The sequence below is a fragment of the Hypomesus transpacificus genome, chromosome 23 (assembly GCF_021917145.1).
Source record: "Hypomesus transpacificus isolate Combined female chromosome 23, fHypTra1, whole genome shotgun sequence".
NCBI classification, from domain to species: domain Eukaryota; kingdom Metazoa; phylum Chordata; class Actinopteri; order Osmeriformes; family Osmeridae; genus Hypomesus; species Hypomesus transpacificus.
In genome coordinates, this window is record NC_061082.1 from 18,539,251 (window position 1) to 18,564,294 (window position 25,044).

General features: G+C 47.3%; 2 protein-coding genes across 8 annotated transcripts in view; both read right to left on the bottom strand.

Annotated features, from left to right (window-relative positions):
* The window catches only part of LOC124484957 (NLR family CARD domain-containing protein 3-like), an 80,508-nt gene that overhangs the window by 39,132 nt on the left and 16,332 nt on the right, over positions 1 to 25,044 (bottom strand). Inside the window, exons 1-11 of one of the 6 annotated variants that reach the window (XM_047046112.1) lie at positions 21,182 to 21,866; positions 18,469 to 18,736; positions 17,907 to 18,038; positions 17,530 to 17,694; positions 17,260 to 17,302; positions 17,050 to 17,102; positions 14,660 to 16,463; positions 14,401 to 14,568; positions 13,182 to 13,355; positions 8,313 to 8,368; positions 5,709 to 6,466 (exon numbers count right to left, since the gene is read on the bottom strand). The exons of 2 other annotated variants lie outside the window; for them this stretch is intronic. In XM_047046112.1, coding sequence (XP_046902068.1) covers positions 5,928 to 6,466; positions 8,313 to 8,368; positions 13,182 to 13,355; positions 14,401 to 14,568; positions 14,660 to 16,463; positions 17,050 to 17,102; positions 17,260 to 17,302; positions 17,530 to 17,694; positions 17,907 to 18,038; positions 18,469 to 18,727 — 3,393 coding nt within the window. In that variant the 5' untranslated portion in view covers positions 18,728 to 18,736; positions 21,182 to 21,866 and the 3' untranslated portion in view covers positions 5,709 to 5,927. Of the gene's footprint in view, positions 1 to 5,708; positions 6,467 to 8,312; positions 8,369 to 13,181; positions 13,356 to 14,400; positions 14,569 to 14,659; positions 16,464 to 17,049; positions 17,103 to 17,259; positions 17,303 to 17,529; positions 17,695 to 17,906; positions 18,039 to 18,468; positions 18,737 to 21,181; positions 21,867 to 25,044 lie in introns of those variants that run through there. 3 more of the 6 variants (XM_047046108.1, XM_047046107.1, XM_047046116.1) reach the window with 3 other exon arrangements.
* The window catches only part of LOC124484960 (butyrophilin subfamily 1 member A1-like), a 53,930-nt gene that overhangs the window by 12,620 nt on the left and 16,266 nt on the right, over positions 1 to 25,044 (bottom strand). The window lies entirely within an intron of this gene.

A 25,044-nucleotide genomic window follows, 5' to 3' on the forward strand; every position in this document is an offset into this window, starting at 1 on the left:
ACGGGCTTAAGAACTGACAACATAAATTATAGCCTACGATTTACAATTCTCAAGGACGCACACGCAATCTCAACTGCGGTGTGAAGCATGTGTCCGTGCTATTCTCCGACATGCACTCTAACAGTCACTGCTGATAGGCTATATGGACTAAACTTTTTTAGGCCCTACAGCCTGATTTCTATTACCGTGGCGGCAGAAATTTAGCCATAGAGGAAACACTGCACTATATGTTATCATTCAAGGTTAAGAATACTAATGGAGGCTGCATTTGAAATCGTAACTCAAACTTTTGTCAGCATTTTGAGTGGAAATGTAATTTGCATTTGTAGGCTACAGGTGTACTATTCGTGCACGTCGGGCTGGCCCTCGCAGCAGAACGACAGTTTAGTGGCCGCTCTGTCCATTCGTGCACCTCACAGTTGCGTATTGATCAGACACGAAGACACGCTTATCAACTGGATTATTATTGATCAAAACAGAACGGGGGTTCGGCTGTAGCCTACTTGAAACATACTATTGAGAACATATTTACTGATATGCTTTGCACGCGTGATGAACACAGGTTTTTTCTTTTCTTCATCGCTGACTTTTTGCCTTTGGCGCCTGGGATTGTCATTGGCGCTCGGGAAAACTGCTTTGGCGCCAACATTTTCTCTATGTAGGAAAAACCCTGGTACTGTACATTTGTACTCAAAATCACCTTCAGTACCATGAAACACTAACTACTGACAAACAAATATTACCATTAAACCCATTAAAATCCTTCACTCTATTAAATACAGTTATTCATGTGAGTTTCCAACCAAATGTTCCTACAGTTCAGCTGTGTCTCTTGACCACACCCTGGTCCTCCATTCAGGAGGATTGTAGGTCTGAGCGTTCAACTAGAATCCTCCTCACTTCCTACCTGACCTGAACATGATCCCTGGAGGGACTTACCTCTGCTTTCTCCTGGTCTGAATTCACAAACACAACGTCAAGTCAAGCAGGCATTGTCCTTCATGCTGAAGAAGAAATCTGTTCATGCTGTTTGTGCTGCTTCCAGGAGTGTCTCTGGAACATCCTAGTTACAGGTTCAGTACAAGACTACAGGTCAAAGTCTGGTCATATAGACGCCATCATTCATTGTAGCAGATCCACTGAACAGTACAATAAAACAGGTCAGAGTCCAGTGATATAGACGCCATCATGAGAGCTGTTAACCTTTCAGGTAGGAGGGCCCTGGGTGTACTGTCACATCAGAACATCAGACACAAGTGAAGTTACAGACCTACGACTAACTGAAGAAAGATAATATCCCTGAGAAAATATATTTTATAGATGCAGAGTGGTTGGTCTGGATATCTACAGGACTTCAAGTCCCAGAATCTACCTCTCCGCTGCCCTTGTTACCTGAGATCACAGTGACTTCACAATGCCCTGGTGGCAACACACTCTAGAATGTTGAGTCATTAACAGCATGAACATCATAAAGCAGATTATTAAACTCTAACCTTAAGTTTTGCTCTCCTGTGTAAACCCTGCCCTATATCCCCTGTCCCCTATAGACCTGCTGTACCTGGACTGACCCTCACCTGTCCCTGACCACCACGCTCCTATAGACCTGCTGTACCTGGACTGACCCCATCACCTGTCCCTGACCACCACGCTCCTATAGACCTGCTGTACCTGGACTGACCCTCACCTGTCCCTGACCACCACGCTCCTATAGACCTGCTGTACCTGGACTGACCCTCACCTGTCCCTGACCACCACGCTCCTATAGACCTGCTGTACCTGGACTGACCCTCACCTGTCCCTGACCACCACGCTCCTATAGACCTGCTGTACCTGGACTGACCCTCACCTGTCCCTGACCACCACGCTCCTATAGACCTGCTGTACCTGGACTGACCCTCTCCTATCCCTGACCACCACGCTCTTATAGACCTGCTGTACCTGGACTGACCCTCACCTGTCCCTGACCACCACGCTCTTATAGACCTGCTGTACCTGGACTGACCCTCACCTGTCCCTGACCATGATTCTGGATCAGCTCTTGGTACATCTGAACCTGTGTTCTGATCAAAAGTTCTGCACTTGTGTTCCACTCCTGGTCTCTCTGTCCTGCTACAACCAAGAGTCTTCATGACCAGGAATATCTACACCCTTGTCTCTTGGGCTGAATCCATTTAACTTTATTAACCTTTGGTTGTAAACACTCCCCAGATAACTGCTGTGTGCTGATTCAGCAGCACTGGAATGAGAGCAGTGTTGTAATGGCTGTGTGCTGGAGGTCACATGTATATGGGTACAATAACAGCAGTCTCAGACAGGGTTAGGGTTAGAAAGGGAGGGCCGTAGTGTCTTCCAGATCTAGATCTCCTCCACTCCCTCACCACGGAGGATGGCTACCGAAGTCTCCACTCCTCTGGTGGAATGAGCCTGAATGCCAGGTGACACAGGACATCCCACACCCTCATCCAGGATACTGAGAGCATGGTGGAGCCAGTGAGAGAGGCTTTGTGGAGACAGAGTATCCCAACTCTTGATCCACCACAGCAGATCAGTAACTGAGGGGAATATCTGATAGATGCTCAGCATGTCAAGTAGTGTAAGAGGTCTAATATTGGACAAACAACCAAAACGAATTCCCATGTTTGAAGGAAGATGGGAAACTGAACAGTGTTTTAACATTAACCAATGTCAATGCCAATACCACAATGCCAATATCAATATGATTAGTTATTTAAATGTGGGTTCAATCAGAGCAAGAATGGTCAAAGTAAGGTTAAATGAATATACATTTAATAACATTGGAAATTAATTAAATCAATTACAAGGCAAACATGTTATAAAATGAATGCTTTACATCTTACCTACTCTACCATGGTTATTGTAAACCAGAGAGAGAAAGCAAGAGGTGAGGAAAGAGTAGGGCAGTAGGACAAGCCAGAGCTGAGGAGAAGGTCTCAGGAGATCAAGAATCCACAGAACAATGCTTCACAATTCCTTTCATACACAAGAACAACCAATCAGACCACATCTTGACCCTTACTTATCAACATATGACTAGCAATTTGACAGTAAGTTACACAATGAGGTGTGATACCCATCAAACAGAGACTCTGTCCAGCAACTCCAGATGTTAGAGAGGTGGGGGCAGGGGGACACCCAGCCTTACAGTAGCATGAGAGAGGAGGGGGCAGGGGGACACCCAGCCTTACAGTGGCATGAGAGAGGAGGGGGCAGGGGGACACCCAGCCTTACAGTAGCATGAGAGAGGAGGGGACAGGGGGACACCCAGCCTTACAGTAGCATATGAGAGGTGGGGGCAGGGGGACACCCAGCCTTACAGTGGCATGAGAGAGGAGGGGGCAGGGGGACACCCAGCCTTACAGTAGCATGAGAGAGGAGGGGACAGGGGGACACCCAGCCTTACAGTAGCATGAGAGAGAGGTGGGGGCAGGGGGACACCCAGCCTTACAGTAGCATATGAGAGGTGGGGGCAGGGGGACACCCAACCTTACAGTAGCATATGAGAGGTGGGGGCAGGGGGACACCCAGCCTTACAGTAGCATGAGAGAGAGGTGGGGGCAGGGGACACCCAGCCTTACAGTAGCATGAGAGAGGAGGGGGCAGGGGGACACCCAGCCTTACAGTGGCATGAGAGAGGAGGGGGCAGGGGACACCCAGCCTTACAGTGGCATATGAGAGGTGGGGGCAGGGGGACACCCAGCCTTACAGTAGCATGAGAGAGGAGGGGCAGGGGGACACCCAGCCTTACAGTAGCATGAGAGAAGAGGGGGCAGGGGGACACCCAGCCTTACAGTAGCATGAGAGAGGAGGGGGCAGGGGGACACCCAACCTTACAGTAGCATGAGAGAGGAGGGGGCAGGGGGACACCCAGCCTTACAGTAGCACGAGAGAGGAGGGGGCAGGGGGACACCCAGCCTTACAGTAGCATATGAGAGGAGGGGGCAGGGGGACACCCAGCCTTACAGTAGCATGAGAGAGGAGGGGGCAGGGGGACACCCAGCCTTACAGTAGCATATGAGAGGTGGGGGCAGGGGGACACCCAGCCTTACAGTAGCATGAGAGAGGAGGGGGCAGGGGGGCACCCAGCCTTACAGTAGCATGAGAGAGGAGGGGGCAGGGGGGACACCCAGCCTTACAGTAGCATGAGAGAGGAGGGGGCAGGGGGGACACCCAGCCTTACAGTAGCATGAGAGAGGAGGGGGCAGGGGGACACCCAGCCTTACAGTAGCATGAGAGAGGAGGGGGCAGGGGGACACCCAGCCTTACAGTAGCATGAGAGAGGAGGGGACAGGGGGACACCCAACCTTACAGTAGCATATGAGAGGTGGGGGCAGGGGGACACCCAGCCTTACAGTAGCATGAGAGAGGAGGGGGCAGGGGGACACCCAGCCTTACAGTAGCATGAGAGAGGAGGGGGCAGGGGGACACCCAACCTTACAGTAGCATGAGAGAGTGCCTACTGGACATAAACACAGCGTTTTTCCTTCTCCCCGCTATGTGGAGGGGGGAAGAATTATCACTGAGGGAGAGGCCTCGTCCATCCACCCCCAACGATGGTTCATCCCCGTGACATCAGGTCTGCTCCTTTGTTGAGCAGGGCTGGGATATGCAGGGATGTCAGGGAGGACAGACAAGACAGGTACTCATGCAGGCACCTAAATATGTCGTTTCAGCCTTTTCATACTACAAATGGACAGATACAAACAGATAGGTTTCTGCAAAATCTTCTTTAGACAACCGCCTGGTGGTCCCACTGCTCAAGACCGCCCGGTCCCAACACAAGCTTTTCTCCTGCCTGGCCTCCCAGTGGTGGAATCAACTCCCCACCTTCATCAGAGACACTGACTGTCTCTCCACCTTCTAGAGAAGGCTCAAGACGCACTTCTTCCCGGAGTACAACGGTACTTAGGAATAGTTTGCTGAACCCAATGCTAGTTTCCTCAAGGATCACAATGACTCTTGCTTAGAGACTTGTTGCTCTTGTTGGTTAGTGGTAGCTGATTTAAACTGTTGTATTCGCTGCGAAATATTCTATTTTTAGTTAATCTTATTTTTATTTTACTGTTGCTTCCTTTTCTACAGGTACACTTGCACTTTGAGATTCATGTTGTTTAATTGTAACTTGCTTAACTACATGCTCTTATGGTTCTTGCCTTTGGCATTTATTTTTTTGGTTGTTCATAATGTGTGCTTCTTGTTTTGGCTACCCGCAATGCTTTGGGGCTATCTTGTTGTTATTATCAGTGACCTATGCACTTTGTAAAGCTCTTTCTTGGAAGTCGCTTTGGATAAAAGTGTCTGCTAAATGAATAAATGTAAATTTAAAACAATGATTGTCCCCAAACGACCTCCTAGTGAAGTTCCTAAACCATGTGACTGGTTCCTGTGTGTGTGTGACCCTGCCCATCTCCCCCTGGCCTCCTCCAGGTAGATGGAGCCCAGGTGCAGGTAGATGGGATGTGTGTCTGAGGCGTCCACCACTAAGTCCAGGGTCCTCTCATAGCCCTCCTGAGCCTTCCTGTGCTCCCCAGTCTGGTAGTGCAGGTGACCGTCCAGAGCCAGTGTGTGTGTGTGTGTGTGTGTGTGTGTGTGTGTGTGTGTGTGTGTGTGTGTGTGTGTGTGTGTGTGTGTCTATAGGGCCACTGGGTCACCAACAAACACACAGCATGTCTTATATAATCTTGTATAAAACATCTTTATTTCTCCATATTTAGTCACTAAGACACTATTTAGTTCATCACATTCAGTGGAACTGAGATCAAAGACAGGATTGTTGTTTGTCAACAATTAAAACAAAACAAACATTCTACACACCAATATGTACAAACACTCTGGGATATCAATTCCAACTGTATACATTTCAATCTTCAATGACATCTATGTGAGTACTGTGTGTGAGTTTGTGTGGACTATTCTACCTGACACAGGGACACTGAGGAGTCATAGATATTAACCCAGAACCCAGGATAGAGGGGCTCAGTGAATGTGCTGTGGAATGTGTGCAGATGGGTCAGTGTGTCAGAGGAGACTGTGTAGAAGGACAGAGTGCCGGCAGGCCAGTCCAGATACACTCCTACTCTGTGGGAGCTGGAGGGGGGGACCGGTATGACAGTGCTCTTCTTATTGTGCCAAGCAGAGTATTTGTTATCATGACACTCCAGACTCCAGGACTTGTTATTGAGTCCAAGCACACAGTCAACACCCCCTCCTCTCCTGCTGATTCCTTTATATGTCACTGCTATATGAACCCCTCTTCCACTCCACTCTGCCTCCCAGTAACAGCGCCCAGACAGACCCTCTCTACACAACACCTGTCGATAGTCCTCAAATCTCTCTGGATGATCAGGATACGGCTGCTCCTCTCTCCTCCTTGTCACCTTTCTGTTCTCCTCAGACAGAGAGAGGTGTCTGTGTGCGGTGTTTGGGTCCAGTGTGAGCTCACAGGCATCTGATGGGGGAGACCAAGACACAATATATTACTGATCATCATCATTCACTTTAGAATGTCTCCCCCTTTCATTCTCTCTCTCTCTCTTGCTCTCTCTCTCTCTCTTTCTCTCCACCCTTCCTCTCTCTCTCTCTATTTCTGTTCCAATCTCTCTACCCTGTTCTCTGTCCCTCCCTCCATTCCTCTCCTCCACTCTCCCTCTATTCCTTTCATTTTCTCATTCTGTTCTCCCTCCCTCACATGCTACCTCTCTCCCTCCAAGTCCCTCTCTCCATCATCCTTCATTCTCCTTACCCCTGATATGCCCCCATCACTCCATCTTTCTAGGGAAGAGGAGAAGGGGGGAGGAGAGAGGAGGGAGGAGGGGAGGAGAGCAGAGGAGAGGGAGGATGGGAAGAGGGGAGGAGAGGGAGGAGGAGAGGAGGGGAGGATGGGAAGAGAGGAGGAGAGGGAGGAGGGGTAGAGGGGAGGAGGGGAAGAGAGGAAGAGGGGAAGAGAGGAAGAGCAGAGAGAAGGTCAATTCAGGAGGAGAGGGGAGCGGGGGGAGAAGGGAGTGGAGGAGGAAGGAGGGGAGGACAGGAGGAGAGGGGAGTGGTGAGGGAGAGGAGAGGGAGGGATCTGCCCCCCTATCCCTCCATCTTTCTATCCTCCTTGTAATGGAAATTTTGGTCATATGCATAGATGTATGTGTATGAAATCTATAATCTTCTATGTTCATTGGTAAGAGACAGGAAGGGAAGATAATTAAGTTGAGTTCAAAGGAATGTGAGGTGCTGATGGCTCTGTGGGCAGCTTGCCCTGGGGGATGGGTGAAGCATTTTATATGGCCTTCTGTCCTCTGGTTACTGTAAGGGGTCAATGAGACAGTTGCTCTGAACTTTGGCTTGAAGGACTGTGTCCTGTTTCATTGTTTGTGTTAATTAAAAGTATTGTTTGAAGATGGTCACACAAAGGACAGTTGACCATTTGACTGGTCAACCCCTGTGGCTTTATTATCTACTGCTCTGGAGAGAGCTGTGACATCAAAGAACTTTGGGACACACTGGACACTTGGTATTGTTTCAAGCTGTCACTATGTTGAGTTAGCCAATTACAGAGTTTGCTTCATTGATTGATTGACCTTATGGAATGCCATTTGATCTTAAGTTTATATAAGGCAGTGCATGTGTGATGGCTGACCATCACTCTTGCGAACGATTTGTGGCTAGCACAGCCTTCGTCGAGACTGATCACAAAGTACTTTGTTTAAATCATATGTAATTGTATAATCTAAATAAATTGTATTAAAACCATATCCCTTGACTATTCAGATCTACACAGTGCCACTCAAATTCTTCCTTAGCACTCCTCATGTTCCTCCACATTTCATTCATTCATCCCCAATTTTCTTTCTCTCTCTATCCCACCCTTCTTCCACTTCTCTATTTTTCTTTCCTCCCCTCATCCTTCTCTCTCTCAACTATCCATCCAGAAGGGGAAAGAGAAGGGTGGAGAGGAGAGGGGAAGAGGAGAAGAGTGGGGGAGGAGGGGAGGGGAGAAGAGAGGGGTGGAGGACAGGAGAAGAGGAGAAGGAGGAGAAGGGATGAAAGGAGGGGTGGAGACAAGGGAGGGGAGTGGAGAAGAGAAGAGGAGAAAAAGGAGACTCAAGGGGAAGCGAGGGAAGAGGAGGAGAGGGGAGGGTGAAGGGAGGGGACATAGCACACACAGACATACACACAGTATTGATGTAGGTAATTGTGTTAAATTACTGCTTCTAAAAGGAGTGTTTACAGTGTGTGTGTCCAAGTCACTAATAGTATTGTCCCTTGTATGACCATACTAGAACCAAGTAGCAGTCAATACTCACATTTCCAGGCCTTCACAAGGCCAGGTTTGATCCAGCACTCTCCACCCTGATCCACACTTTAGGGATAAGCAGAGGAATGATGGAAATACACTTCACCTGTTGATAAGTGACTTAGAAACTGACTTTCTAAGTAAACATGTTGTTTCTCTCTCATCATCAGAGGTGTATTCCAGAAAGCAGGTTTTACAAACTCTGAGCCTAACCCCTGAACTCGGACTTGATGAACCCTGAGATGGGAAGCTCAGAGTCATCGCTTCCAGAACAGCTGATCTGAGTTAGTTCAATTCTAATTCACTGGAATTAGAAATTCTCATGCGTGCAGGCGAGTATGAAGACATCTCAGAAAACAAACAACTGCAACAGTAGATGAGAGGCAATTGGTCATTCAGTACATTTCAATACAGTATATGAATTTAATTTACATTTTACCACACATCTTACTAGCCTGGCTCTGCCCTCCTACATACTTCCGCTCAATTTTCAATTTGCTTTGTACTCCGTCTGGGCTTTCGGTATATTAGTTGATGTCTCAAGTCAACCTTTTACCGTCCAATCAGCGAACAGAGGGAGTGGCTGAGAACAATGACGTTGATGTCGTACGCTAATTTGAGTTGTAGTTCAGTAATGGCGACAGAGAAAGATTCGAGCGAAGCCATTCAGTCCGTTGTGGCAACACTGCCGAATATCCAGAAGTTAAAGCCGGAGCAAGAACAATCTTTGCTGAATTTTCTTGGTGGCCATGATGTTGTGGCCCTCCTCCCCACGGGGTTCAAGAAAAGTTTGATTTTCCAGCTCGCTCTGTTAGTGGTGAAGGAGTTGGCTAAGGCGAACGCTAGGGATTGGTTATAGCAGATCCAGAGTCGCTCTGGGCAGATCCAATAGTTTGAAACTTCAACAGAGTACCTGCCTACAAGGAAGTCAACGCTTGTCAATGGAGCGAGGGGAGAGTCTGGTTAGGACCAGGCTAACGTCTTACTACAGGTGAAGAAGAAATGGAACAATCCTATGTGCACAAAACGACTGTCACATTCTTTACCTTTTTAATGACTGGGCATTACACGAAGGAGGGTTCATCAACCTCCACAGCACAGATTAACAGTGAGATGTTCAGTAAATGCCAGGTTAGCTCTGCATGGAAAACTGTAGAATTTCATGTCATCCGTATGTATTATATGGCTTCAACAACTAAAACATATTTCATTGTAGAGCTGCGCACTGATTTGCTCAGCCCCTTCTTGCCCCTCTCTCGCGTCCGCTCTCTCACTACAACAGACCCGTCTGTGAATAGCCCCTCTCTCCGTGCACGCTCTGAATCAATGCGCGGGACAAACTGCTTTTTCCCTCAAAGACAACAAGACAATCAATCTGGAGTTTGCGAACGGTTAGGCTCAATCCCAATGTCCACCCTCACAGACTCACGGACTTTGAGGCATGTTCTCACTAAGTCTGTGAGGGCTTAGGGCTTGAAGTCCTTAGCTACATTTACTTGAAACCGACACTAGGACCCAGGTTTTAGCTGAGCTACATTTTACAACATCTGGTTTCAGTTATCTCTCTTTCTGGAGCCAAAAACCCAGAGTTTCCCTCATCTCAGGGTTTAAAAACTCTGTTTTCACTTGACCCGCTTTATGGAAATACAATTATGATTTTGGCTACAATCATAGTTGAACCATATTGTAGATTGTAGGGGTGTAAGAATATATTGCGGTACAAAAAAATTACAATATTGATGGGCAGATTTTCTATGTTTCTATGTCCTACATGAAGCTTGGGTCTTCGTGAGATCAAGAGGTCATACAGTGAGGCCCCTCACTGAGCGAATATAGCCATGGAATGCACTCAACCCAGACTCTTAGGAGACAGTGAGTAGTAAACATGCACAAATAGGGCTAATATGAGTTACGACGACTTCACCTGTTTGTCTGTTTTACTGTATCACTGTACTGATCCTTGAGACCCTTTAAGGAAGCAATTCCGTGCATTCTATGTTTGAACATGTCCAGCTAATGTATATAAGCACGTCTTGAGAGACAGAGTCCTCACTCATGCTAATCACTCTGTCATGGACTGATGGTGTGATTTGAGCAGCTTGCCTAATAAACAAAGTGAACCCTTTCCATTGTGGTGCATTCCTTGGCCCTGCCTTCTGACAGAAATATCATCTAACCAATATGTATCGTGAAGTCGAGACGATATTTTTTCGATATGACTTTCGTTTGATCCTATTGGTTGAGCCACATCTTGCACAGTGTCTCACGTAGACTACACACAGCATTGAGCATTCACAGCTTGAACTGGGCAGTAGACTAGCAGGGCAAAATGAGTACGACTGATATAGAACAGTGGATCAAACTGTGGAACACGTGCCCCCTTCTAGTAGCCTGTGCCTAACCAGACCCTCGTACATTTCATTTGTACAGAGGGCCTGGGATCGCTCCATTGACAAACGTTAACTTCCTTGAAGGCGGGTCCTCTGTTGAAGTTTAAAACTATTGGATCTGCCCAGAGCCACTCTGATTTGCCATAACCAATCGCAAGCGTTCGCCTTTGCCAACTCCTTCACCACTACTGTAACGGAGCTAGCTGTTCCAAATGCCAGAACGGAAATGGGAAAAAGGGCTTTTGGGCACTCTGCCCCCTCATCACGGAATATGTTGCAGAATGTTTTAAAGCTCAGGGAACTAATATCACTGACTACTTTTCTTTCATCTCGAATGAAAGAAATAGAGGCAGGTTCCCAAAAATGTAAATGTTTCTTAAATTAACTCTATGTCACTGTTTCTTAGCTCTTAGCTTTTAGTTTCTTTTAACTTGTCATGTTCTGTGTTTTCTGTCTGTAACTCTGTGTTTTTTATGCTGCTGCCTGTCTTGGCCAGGACAACCGCAGAATAGCTTCGCTCGCATCTTTCTCTGCCGCCATTACTGAACTGCTCAAACTAGTGCACGACATTAACGTCATCGTTCTCAGCCACTCCCTCTGTTCGCTGATTGGACCTACAAAAAATGTGTTTCTGAAAACCGACTTCAAAGTCTAACTCCCAGATCTAGTACAGAAGCAAAATCCAAATTGAGCGGAAGTACGTAGGAGGGCAGAGCCAGGCTACCCTTCTAGTGGTACGCGGAGGAATCTCAGAAATATTTAAATACTTTAACCATGTAACCATGATATAATTGAAGTGTTATTTTAAATTAGTGGTGGGCATAGATTTTTCTTTTTTTACCTAGTGTAATCTCACTGTCATCTTGGAATTATTCGAGATTAATATAGATTAAAATGGCTCATTTGAATTCCACCGAAGGCATTCAGAATATGTGTGCTACCCAAATAATGACTAAAAGTAAGTCTTTGAGAACGGGTTTCTCAAGCCAGGTGAGCAATGAGATTAGTTAGTTTGGCTGATAGAGCTGTGCTGATGAGCTTGCCTCGGTTGCACTCAAACATCGTAGTTTGATGACGACTCTTCCCCTGCGCTATATCAGTGCTTGGCCCGGCATCTTCCGCATTAGCTAAGGGATGCTTTGCGTTTAGGTGGTATTTGAGACTGGAAGAACTCGTACAGTAAACTAATTATGCATCGCACAAAGTGCAAACAACGTTAGTCTTGTCGAGGTTTCCATTGGGAAGCTTCTTAAAAATACATTTTCCCTGAAGCAAACCCGGTGGCTTCATAGCTGCATCCATGTTAGCGCGTCACGTTTGATGTGATACTTTTGTACACAAGGCATACACACAGGTTCGAAGACTCGTTCTCGCCCCCTACAGTGCAAGTCGGCTAGGTATACATCCGAGTCTCACGTTAACAAAGCACGTTAACGCCGATAACGGCCCACTACTATTTTAAATACATTTTGCCTTTCCTATAATACTTTAGTTTCGAGACAAAAATAAATGTGGCACTGGCTAGGACCTGACTGTTCCTGGGTAGTGGCGCATGCAAACATACACGATACTTACTGTGTGAACTTTGTGTAGCTCAATAGGGTAGACAGGGACAATCACATAAAAAATTAAAAAACTCATATTTAGCCTCTTAGTCCAGAAAGGCAGATCCGTTTATATATATCTATGGGCAGATCAGCCAATCAGGGCAAACAGTCTGTTGCCCGGACAACACTAGCCTGTACCTGTGCATGTCCCTGAGGGTAGGCTTACGCTACTGTATTTTAACGTTGGTCATAATGGTGGTACTTGGAGAGTCAAATATTTTCTGAGGTGGTACGGGGTGTAAAATGTTTGGGAACCACTGTTGTACACAAACAGCAAATGTTTACTCCTCGACAGGTCTGCAAATGCCTTTGTAAACCGAGATTTGTTAAAACGTTTGTTAACCGAGACCGTAGGTTTCAACAATTGTTTCAAACAAACAATTGTTTTAACAAATCGAGGCGAGTAAACATTTGGAGTAAACATTTGGTTTCTTATATACTACAACAATACGTGGGAAGATCACAATCAAACAGGTCGAACGCTATGTTGTCAGAGCAATCAGCTGCACTTGCTGAAAGTTCGCAGAGGTAAATATACGTTTTACGTCCAATTATTACAGTAGTATATAAGAAACATTGTTACTTAACAAAAAAGTTACAATAAAAATATTTGCAATTTTTGAAGTTGATTTAGAATTATTATTTTTTTCTTTCTGGGGGGTTCAATGTATCAAGATACGTATCGTATGGTGACACCAGTATCGGGATAAGTGTCAAATCGTGAGCTGAGAGTATTGTTACACCCCTAGTAGATTGTATAGTAAACATGCAGTTTTTAATTGTATCATCATGAAATGCGAGGCCTATTAACATAGTTTGATATATGTTCAGTGTTAAGCAACATTAAATAAAGAGGTATATAAAAAACAAACATGTCCTTACTTGAGTTTCTCCAGTCTGCAGTGTGGATCCTCCAGTCCAGCAGAGAGCAGCTTCAATCCTTTTTCTCCTGGATGATTGTAGCTTAGGTCCAGTTCCCTCAGGTGGAAGGGGTTGGACCTCAGAGCTGAGGCCAGAGAAGCACAGCCTTCCTCTGTGACCAGACAGCCTGACAGCCTGTAGAAAGAGGATCAATATTGTGACAGAATCCATCTGGGCCTCCAGAGTGAGTCAGCACAGAGGGGTTCATTTGGCAGGTGCTGTCATAGCTGCACCTCTCCTCATTAGTGACCCACGTAATCCTATACCATTTTGATTGAGGATCCGTATATGTTTATTGTTTGCACCTTCCGGCCACAGTAAATTCCGTGTTTGTGCAAACCTACATGGCGAATAAAAACAAATTCTGATTCTGATATCAGAAAAGTTTAAGATGTAACTCTTTATCCTGTATAAGAATGATACTGTGTTCAGCATTCCATTTGTATAGAGAGAGGCCAACCCCCCAGGTGAACTATAGGCAAGGTCCAGGCTTAGGTAAACAGGAAGATCCTTATCTTATCTGAGCATTTCATTTAGTTAGCCTAAGCAGGGCCACTTCAAGACTGGATAAGAGCGTCTACTAAATGACTAAATGTAAATGTAAGACACACACACACGCACGCAGGCGGGATCTATGCAAGGGAGCCAATGAAAGAAGAGCCATGTGATAAACAATTCATCTATATATTTGTACAACATGGTTTTTGTATTGGGAATGTTGGGGAGTTAGGTAGTCAGGTGGCTGAGCGGTTATGTAATCGGGCTACTAATCAGAAAGTTGCCAGTTCGATTCCCGGCTGTGCCAAATGACGTTGTGTCCTTGGGCAAGGCACTTCACCCTACTTGCCTCGGGGCAATGTCCCTGTACTTACTGTAAGTTGCTCCTAAATGACTACCATCCTCTGAAGTTAAGTCTGTCAGAATAAATGTGAATAGCCAGTTACATAGTAATATTATACACAGTGCCGGTCCTAGCACATTCGGCGCCCTAGGCGAGATATATCAACAGAACCCCCCTTTCTAATTGTTTTAAAATGTTCCTTGATTTCTGGAAATCATCTGTCTCGCGACCCCCCAAGGGAACCACTGTAATAGACCACAAACTTACGACCAGTGTGTGATTTAGTGCGTGGTGTGACATTATAACTATAGTTGTGTCATGTTGAACATGAATACAGACCTCAGTGTCTCCAGCTTGCAAAGTGGATTCCCCAGTCCAGCAGAGAGCAGATTCATGCCTGAATCCCCCAGGTTGTTGTTACTCAAGTCCAGCTCTGTCAGATCTGAGGAGGGGAGAGCTGAGGCCAGCGCTTCACAGCACCATTCTGAGAGGTTACAGTCATTCAGCCTACATGCATGACAATAGGAGAACATAAGACATCATCAGAGGCATGTTTATCATACAATCATGAAATATAATATCTAACCCTTATACATACAGAACAATTTTGGAGTCTTTGACCACTGGCAGCAGCCTCAGAAGACCTTCCTCTGATCTGTAGTATTTCTTCAGGTCAAACACGTCCATCTTCTCTTCTGAAGTCAGCAACACAAAAACCAGAGCTGTCCACTGTGTAGATGAGAGCTTCTTCTCACTGGAGAGACTTCCTGAGTTCAGGTAGTGTTGGATCTCCTCCACCAGAGAATGGTCATTCAGTTCATTCAGACAGTGGAACAGATTCATGCATCTCTCTGGAGAGATATTCTTTCTGATATTCTCCTTGATGTACTTGACTGTTTTCTCATGGCTCTGCGTGTTGCTTCTTGTCTGAGTCAGTAGGCCTCGTAAGTCAGTCTGATTGGACTCCATTGAGAGGCCCAGGAGGAAGCGGAGGAAAAGGTCCAGGTGCCCATTCTTACTCTGTAAGGCCTTGTCCACAGCACTCTTGTAGAATCGGACTTCTGGTTTCTTTCTGAAAAGAGCCAACAGTTTGTTGGTGCTGGAAGATGATGGAGTGTCAGACATCAGATTTTGCTTGTTGTTGATGAATGAGAGAAATACAAACACAGCAGCCAGAAACTCCAGAAAGCTCAGATGGACAAAGCAGAACACCTTCTTTTGGAAGACTTTACCATCCTGTCTGAAGATCTGTGTGAACACTCCTGAGTGGACTGAGGCATCACAGACATCAATTCCACACTCTGTCAGGTCTTCCTCGAAAATCAGGTTGCCTTTCTCCAGATGGTGGAAGGCCAGTTTTCCCAGTGACAGAATACTCTGAATGCTCTCTTCATCCCAGTGTGGATCGGTCTCAGTTTTCCCATGATACTTCACTTTCTTTTGTATGGTCTGTAACACCAGAAACTGTGTGTACATCTCAGTCAGGGTCTTGGGAATCTTCTCTTTCTTCTCTGTTCTCAGCATGTGCTCTAGGACGGTCACACACATTAGGGAGAAGACTGGAATGTGGCACATGATGTAGAGAGTTCTTGATGCCTTGATGTGTGAGATTATTCTCCTGGCCAGGATGTCATCACTACATCTCTTCATGATGTACTCATCCTTCTGTGGGTCATTGGACCCTCGTACCTCTGTCACCAGGTTAACACAATCTGAAGGGATCTGATTGGCTGCTGCTGGTCGAGTAGTTATCCAAATGAGAGCATAGGGAAGAAGCTTTCCTCTGATCAGGTTGGTCAGCAGCATATCCACTGAGGTGGACTTTGTGACATCACACCAGCTCTTGTTCTTCTTGAAGGCTAAGGGAAGTCGACACTCATCCAGACCGTCAAAGACAAACAGAACATTGTATTTGTCGTAGTTGGAGATTCCAGATTCTCTAATTTCCATGAAGAAGTAATGTAGAAGTTCAATCAGACTGAACTCCTCTCCATCCAACAAATTCAGCTCTCGAAACGGGAGAGGAAAGATGAACTGGATTTCCTGATTGGCTAGTCCTTCAGCCCAATCTGTGATGAACTTCTGCACAGAGACAGTTTTTCCGATGCCAGCAACTCCTTTTGTCAGAACAATTCTGATAGGTGTAACTCGTCCAGCTGAGCGTTTAAAGATGTTGTTGCATGTGATGGCTGTTTCTGTTCTTGATGATTTCCTGGATGCTGTCTCAATCTGTCTCACCTCATGTTCTTTATTGACCTCTCCATTCTCACCCTCTGTGATGTAGAGATCTGTGTAGATGTTATTGAGAAGAGTTGTGTTTCCTTTTTTAGCTATACCCTCAAAAACTTCTTGAAACTTCTCTTTCAGTTTCAGTTTGAAATGATCGATTAATTCATGAACACCTGGATAAAACAAACATTTCATATTGATTAACATACCTATACAATGCATGCCTTCTAACTGACAACACTCTCTCTTAAAGCTATAAAATAACACTACTTCTAATACCTTCATAGCTCAACATATGAAGTGGATGTTGCTTTTGAATACAGGATTATTTAGAGACAGGAAGAGTCAAGTCCTGCATTGTGTCCAAGTCAGGTCTACAGTTTGATGTGTTGATTGTTTGCCTGGAGCCATGCAGGTTTGACTCTCCCATTTCGACTAGTGTTGGTTGACAAAATTATTATGACTGATGAGATGAAATAGACATTATTTTCCCAAGGTTCCTTTTTTCCTGACATACAGTATATGAACAGTGTTGTACCGGCTGTATAATTTAGACTACATACACTAACAATACATCATATGGTTTAGTCCTGAGCCTAATGTTAATGTAGGGCTGTAATGAACAGGAAGACTTAAGAGGGTTTGTACTGTTGAGCATGAGGAGCTGAGCTGTTACTCTATTAAGCTGTTGGCTGATGGTTTTGGAAAAGCAGGCTCAAAAAAATATTAAAAGAAAGCAAGTTCAAAATACAGGCTTACCCTTGTCTTCACCACCCCTGTTTGTCTCTCTCTCTGTGTCTTCATTGAGGTGTCTGAAGAAATGTAAAGAATCGTGTCAATATTGTTTTTGATTTGAACAGAAATGGCAGCTTTGCTGATTTGAGGAACTGCCTCACCTACTGTATTATTTACACTTGATTATTGTAATGTCTTATGATTCCACATCAAAATACATGTCTACTGTCTTACGTTGGTGAGGAGGTGCTTTGCTGTGGGATCGGGGATGCTTCCTCTAAAACAAACAGAAAGGTTGGTGTGTAACTCTTCTGAATGGACAGAGACACCACCATGTATCAGCAGCATGAGTTCAGAACAGAAGGAGGCTCTCCTTACTGATGCTCAATGGCTTACTCAAATCATATCATATTGTAACCTAGACTTTTTGCTATTTGTATTTTTTTTACTTTGTAATTGATACTTGTGAGAACATCCACACAAGCCAAATTATTAAGTTTTCACCTTTTTTCTGATGATCCACAGTGTTCATGTTATTGATGTTGGTTATATTGTAGGTTATGTTGTCTCCAATGTTTTGGGTTACATTGCCTCCAACGGTTGTGTTAGTTAACACTGGAGCCATGACAACGCTGCCATCCTGAGCTTTGTTGGCGAACAGATGAGTAGCTGTTTCATACACAGACACACACATTACTTGTGACGTGAATATTTCCAACAATATTACTCTAAGCTCTCTATAGCATACAAATACTGCTTCATCTTATACCATGACAATCTATTTCATCATGACCATTTATTATGTACCATGACAGTATTTCATCATGATCATCTCTTATGTACCATGACAGTCTATTTTATCATGAAAATTTCTTATGTACCATGCTCCGAGGGGTTTCTACCAGGAGCAGCAGCATGGCCTCCAGTCTCAGTCGTGTTGGAGGAACCCTGGACTTCCTGAGGAAGACAGGAAGTTGAACTGTTCCCACCAGCCTCCTCAGCACTACTGACACCTGCGAGGAGAGAGCAGACAGGAATAGTCAGGCCTGCACTGTCTCATCCTCTCAGGTGTTACACTGTGGAGCTGTGGGTGACATGTAAGGATCATGTCCTGTGTCTGTGCTGGGTTTCCTGTCCTGTGTGGACTGGGGTTGGTGTTAGCGTGCTGGACTACCATTAATATAATGTCACCTTGTTTAGTTAAGAGAAGGGTGTCAGTCATCCTGACAGTGTCTGCAGTCCTAAGTGATAGATACACATGCAGAATAACTGCAGACACAGAAAGGAGGGCAACATCTCCTCTACACTGCATCTCTGACAGTGAATACATCACATGTCTTGATATGTGTACCACTTTATGACATTGCAGCCTTATCACTGCATTGTTGTTTTTGTTTCCAATTTGGGATAAAATAATAAAAATAATACCCATAGAACACTTACTCATCATCCATTTAGCCAGATTATTCTGATCCATCTTTCCCAGGATCTCCACAGTGATCTTCAGAGCTCCTTCAAGTCTGTATCTCTCCACCATCCTATCCACTGTGTCTGGTCTGTCAGCTCCCTCCAACCTGCTCTTTGGGATGGGATCAAACCCATCCAGAACTTTCTTCTGCAGGAAACACTGAAACGTCTTCAGATCGTCTTCCCCGATCTTCTCCAGAGTTCCCAACAGGTGTTCTTCATTACTTGTGGCCATTGTAGATCACTGTAGACAGTGGAACATGTACTGCTTTGTAAAATTAAGTAAAACAATGCCAAACAGAGTTTGCCTGACAAGTTGTTCCTGTTGTGGAAGATTTTGAGAATCAATTGCTATAAAACGGTGAAATGTTTTTCGAATGCATATTTATGAAGCACACACAACCAACACACAGAACCATCCAGTCTAGGAACTCAGATGGTGATCGTAAGACTGTGCACGCCCAAACAGTATCTCAAAGCTTCTGATCTCTTCAACTTGCATCTTAAATACCCCAAATAGGTCTAAAGTCATAATCCATCTGTTCACCCATAGAACAACTGGCCCTGGTCATTTATTAACCACTTTGACAGCTACAAGGGAAGTAAAACAATGACTTCTTTCCTCTCGTAAAGTAATAAAAGACCGAGTCATTACCTGTGACCACCTTCCTGATTCTTAGAGAGCCTCAGGTTAGTGAACGCAGGCCTTCATACTTAACAGAACATAAAATCCATCGAATTCAATATTCGAAACCAACAATCAAATTAATAGCAAGATCTGCTTTCACGTTTCTAAATGAGACTGTTAAAATATCCATCAAGCCTAGCTATTTCCATCTATTCTACCTATATCCATCTATCCTACCTATATCCATCTATTCTACCTATATCCATCTATCCTACCTATATCCATCGATCCTAGCTATATTTACATTTACATTTAGTCATTTAGCAGACGCTCTTATCCAGAGCGACCTACAGTAAGTACAGGGACATTCCCCCCGAGGCAAGTAGGGTGAAGTGCCTTGCCCAAGGACACAGCGTCATTTGGCACGGCAGGGAATCGATCCGGCAACCATCTGATTACTAGTCCGACTCCCTCACCGCTCAGCCATCTGACTCCCTATATCCATCTATCCTAGCTCCATCTGGCCATAGCCGTGATAGAAGTATTGTCACATGGACGTTACATGAGTTATACCACAACAGCTGTTTTTGTGGTCTTGTGTATTTTAAGTTCTTGTTATAATTTTGTGGATTGATATCTATTTATTTTTTTATAATGAAACTAATATGCCACAGTTCTACCAACTAAACACACATTATATGCTATTGTTTTAACATAAAACGAACATGCAGAACTTTCTAACTTCACCAACCTGGCAAATCCATTGATTTTGTTATAATTATAAATCCTTAACTAACAAACATTAATAGTAACATTAAGAAAGGTTTATGAAATATGGTTTTAATACTACTCTTGCTTTGTAATTACAATATCTCAGTTAAACTTTAAGGCAGATTGTTAAAAGATTTACATGATAATAATGTCTCAACTATGAAAGGGTCAATCAAACTGACTGTAGCTCTATCTATGTTCATTCCTTCTTCTACCAAATCATGTTCTTTTGCACAATAGTAATGAACTGAGCAAATGCAATGCACTTGTTGTTCTGTGATACAAAGTAAAGATTATTCTTTGACAGGGCGTTGAAGGCCCATGTTGTATTGTGTGCTGGACTTTGATGAATATAACAACTGGAATCAATTATGTGGGGAATGAGAACGATTACATCCAGTCAAGTGTGAAACGATGACGTGTTCTAGAATACCAGTAAAAGAGAGCTGGAGGGAGACACAGGTGGAGGTAGTCAGGTTGAGGAGAGCTGGAGACCTATAGACAGGTCATTCTCTCTCTCTCTCTCTCTCTCTCTCTCTCTCTCTCTCTCTCTCTCTCTCTCTCTCTCTATCTCTGTGTTCCTTTCAGACAGAATAGTGCAGGGGGCACAAAATTCTCTCTCACAAACACACACAGGTGTGTGTGTAGTGTGTGTATTATGCAGAGAAGATGAAGAGAGATACAGAGGGAGAGCTGGTGTGTTTGAGACGGATGAATAAGAGTCAGAAGGTCAGGAAGGGAGGGACTGTCAGAGCTGCTGCTAGAGGTGTTCATACTGAGGACACATCATCAAGTCTAACTCTGCAATATCAACATTGGACTATATTGTGCTTAGCACATTATCACTTTCAACAACCTTAACTCAAGAGACATTATGATCAGTGTAATCTTATCTAAAGCAGATTTACTGGCTTCTCTGAAACTGCTCTCTCTGTCATCACCTGTTCTGTAATAACACCCAGTCCAGTAGACATCTGTACTGTAGACAATGATTAACATGAATGACTAAGGACCTGTACTGTACATTTGTACTCAAAATCTCCTTCAGTACCATGAAAAACTAACTACTGACAAACAAATATTACCATTAAACCCAGTAAAATCCTTCACTCTCTACTAGATACAGATATTCATGTGAATGTCCAACCAAATCAAATGAATCAAATGGTTCAGCTGTGTCTCTTGACCAACACCCTGGTCCTCCATTCAGGAGGATTGTAGGTCTGAGCGTTCAACTAGAATCCTCCTCACTTCCTACCTGACCTGAACATGATCCCTGGAGGGACTTACCTCTGCTTTCTCCTGGTCTGAATTCACAAACACAACGTCAAGTCAAGCAGGCATTGTCCTTCATGCTGAAGAAGAAATCTGTTCATGCTGTTTGTGCTGCTTCCAGGAGTGTCTCTGGAACATCCTAGTTACAGGTTCCGGACAATACAACAGGTCAAAGTCTGGTCATATAGACGCCATCATTTATTGTAGTAGCACGTACACTGAACAGTACAATAAAACAGGTCAGAGTCCAGTGATATAGACCCCATCATGAGAGCTGTTAACCTTTCAGGTAGGAGGGCCCTGGGTGTACTGTCACATCAGAACATCAGACACAAGTGAAGTTACAGACCTACGACTAACTGGAGAAAGATAATATCCCTGAGACAAGATCTTTATAGATGCAGAGTTGTTGGTCTGGATATCTACAGGACTTCAGGTCCCAGAATCCACCTCTCCATTGCCCTTGTTACCTGAGATCACAGTGACTTCACAATGCCCTGGTGGCAACACACTCTAGAATGTTGAATCATTAACAGCATGAACATCATAAAGCAGATTATTACACTCTGACCAAAAGTTCTGCTCTCCTGTATAAACCCTGCCCTATCTCCCCTGTCCCCTATAAACCTGCTGTACCTGGACTGACCCTCACCTGTCCCTGACCACCACGCTCCTATAGACCTGCTGTACCTGGACTGACCCTCACCTGTCCCTGACCACCACGCTCTTATAGACCTGCTGTACCTGGACTGACCCCATCACCTGTCCCTGACCACCACGCTCCTATAGACCTGCTGTACCTGGACTGACCCTCACCTGTCCTTGACCACCACGCTCCCATAGACCTGCTGTACCTGGACTGACCCTCACCTGTCCCTGACCACCATGCTCCTATAGACCTGCTGTACCTGGACTGACCCTCACCTGTCCCTGACCACCACGCTCCTATAGACCTGCTGTACCTGGACTGACCCTCACCTGTCCCTGACCACCACGATCCTATAGACCTGCTGTACCTGGACTGACCCTCACCTGTCCCTGACCACCACGCTCCTATAGACCTGCTGTACCTGGACTGACCCTCACCTGTCCCTGACCACCACGATCCTATAGACCTGCTGTACCTGGACTGACCCTCACCTGTCCCTGACCACCACACTCCTATAGACCTGCTGTACCTGGACTGACCCTCTCCTATCCCTGACCACCACGCTCCTATAGACCTGCTGTACCTGGACTGACCCTCTCCTATCCCTGACCACCACGCTCTTATAGACCTGCTGTACCTGGACTGACCCTCACCTGTCCCTGACCACCACGCTCTTATAGACCTGCTGTACCTGGACTGACCCTCACCTGTCCCTGACCACCACGCTCCTATAGACCTGCTGTACCTGGACTGACCCTCACCTGTCCCTGATCACCATGCTCCTGAGGGGAGAGAGTAGGGAGGAAGGTTAGGGAGGGAGGGTAGGGGAAGAGAGTAGAGAGGGAGGGTAGGGAGGGGGGAGAGAGTAGGGAGGGAGGGTGGGGGGAGAGAGTAGGGAGGGAGGGTGGGGGGAGAGAGTAGAGAGGGAGGGTAGGGAGGGGGGAGAGAGTAGGGAGGGAGGGTGGGGGGAGAGAGTAGGGAGGGAGGGTGGGGGGAGAGAGTAGAGAGGGAGGGTAGGGAGGGGGGAGAGAGTAGGGAGGGAGGGTGGGGGGAGAGAGTAGGGAGGGAGGGTGGGGGGAGAGAGTAGGGAGGGAGGGTGGGGGGAGAGAGTAGGGAGGGAGGGTGGGGGGAGAGAGTAGAGAGGGAGGGTAGGGGGAGAGAGTAGAGAGGGAGGGTAGGGAGGGGGGAGAGAGTAGGGAGGGAGGGTGGGGGGAGAGAGTAGGGAGGGAGGGTAGGGGGAGAGAGTAGAGAGGGAGGGTAGGGAGGGGGGAGAGAGTAGGGAGGGAGGGTGGGGGGAGAGAGTAGAGAGGGAGGGTAGGGAGGGGGGAGAGAGTAGGGAGGGAGGGTGGGGGGAGAGAGTAGGGAGGGAGGGTGGGGGGAGAGAGTAGGGAGGGAGGGTGGGGGGAGAGAGTAGAGAGGGAGGGTAGGGAGGGGGGAGAGAGTAGGGAGGGAGGGTGGGGGGAGAGAGTAGAGAGGGAGGGTAGGGAGGGGGGAGAGAGTAGGGAGGGAGGGTGGGGGGAGAGAGTAGGGAGGGAGGGTGGGGGGAGAGAGTAGAGAGGGAGGGTAGGGAGGGGGGAGAGAGTAGGGAGGGAGGGTGGGGGGAGAGAGTAGGGAGGGAGGGTGGGGGGAGAGAGTAGGGAGGGAGGGTGGGGGGAGGAGGTGGAGGGAGAGAGTAGGGAGGGAGGGAGGGGGGAGAGAGTAGGGAGGGAGGGTGGGGGGAGAGAGTAGGGAGGGAGGGTGGGGGGAGAGAGTAGAGAGGGAGGGTAGGGAGGGGGGAGAGAGTAGGGAGGGAGGGTGGGGGGAGAGAGTAGGGAGGGAGGGTGGGGGGAGAGAGTAGGGAGGGAGGGTGGGGGGAGAGAGTAGAGAGGGAGGGTAGGGAGGGGGGAGAGAGTAGGGAGGGAGGGTAGGGAGGGGGGAGAGAGTAGGGAGGGAGGGTGGGGGGAGAGAGTAGAGAGGGAGGGTAGGGAGGGGGGAGAGAGTAGGGAGGGAGGGTGGGGGGAGAGAGTAGGGAGGGAGGGTGGGGGGAGAGAGTAGGGAGGGAGGGTGGGGGGAGGAGGTGGAGGGAGAGAGTAGGGAGGGAGGGTCGGGGGAGAGGGTAGGGAGGGAGGGTCGGGGGAGAGAGTAGGGAGGGAGGGTGGAGGGAGAGAGAGAGTAGGGAGGGAGGGTGGGGGAGAAAGTAGGGAGGGAGGGTGGGGGGAGAAAGTAGGGAGGGAGGGTGGGGGGAGAGAGTAGGGAGGGAGGGTGGGGGGAGAGAGTAGAGAGGGAGGGTAGGGAGGGGGGAGAGAGTAGGGAGGGAGGGTAGGGAGGGGGGAGAGAGTAGGGAGGGAGGGTGGGGGGAGAGAGTAGAGAGGGAGGGTAGGGAGGGGGGAGAGAGTAGGGAGGGAGGGTGGGGGGAGAGAGTAGGGAGGGAGGGTGGGGGGAGAGAGTAGGGAGGGAGGGTGGGGGGAGGAGGTGGAGGGAGAGAGTAGGGAGGGAGGGTCGGGGGAGAGGGTAGGGAGGGAGGGTCGGGGGAGAGAGTAGGGAGGGAGGGTGGAGGGAGAGAGAGAGTAGGGAGGGAGGGTGGGGGAGAAAGTAGGGAGGGAGGGTGGGGGGAGAAAGTAGGGAGGGAGGGTGGGGGGAGAGAGAGAGTAGGGAGGGAGGGGGAGAAAGTAGGGAGGGAGGGTGGGGGGAGGGAGGGAGGGTGGGGGGAGAGAGTAGGGAGGGAGGGTGGGGGGAGGAGGTGGAGGGAGAGAGTAGGGAGGGAGGGAGGGGGGAGAGAGTAGGGAGGGAGGGTGGGGGGAGAGAGTAGGGAGGGAGGGTGGGGGGAGAGAGTAGGGAGGGAGGGTGGGGGGAGAGAGTAGAGAGGGAGGGTAGGGAGGGGGGAGAGAGTAGGGAGGGAGGGTGGGGGGAGAGAGTAGGGAGGGAGGGTGGGGGGAGAGAGTAGGGAGGGAGGGTGGGGGGAGAGAGTAGGGAGGGAGGGTGGGGGGAGAGAGTAGAGAGGGAGGGTAGGGAGGGGGGAGAGAGTAGGGAGGGAGGGTAGGGAGGGGGGAGAGAGTAGGGAGGGAGGGTGGGGGGAGAGAGTAGAGAGGGAGGGTAGGGAGGGGGGAGAGAGTAGGGAGGGAGGGTGGGGGGAGAGAGTAGGGAGGGAGGGTGGGGGGAGAGAGTAGGGAGGGAGGGTGGGGGGAGGAGGTGGAGGGAGAGAGTAGGGAGGGAGGGTCGGGGGAGAGGGTAGGGAGGGAGGGTCGGGGGA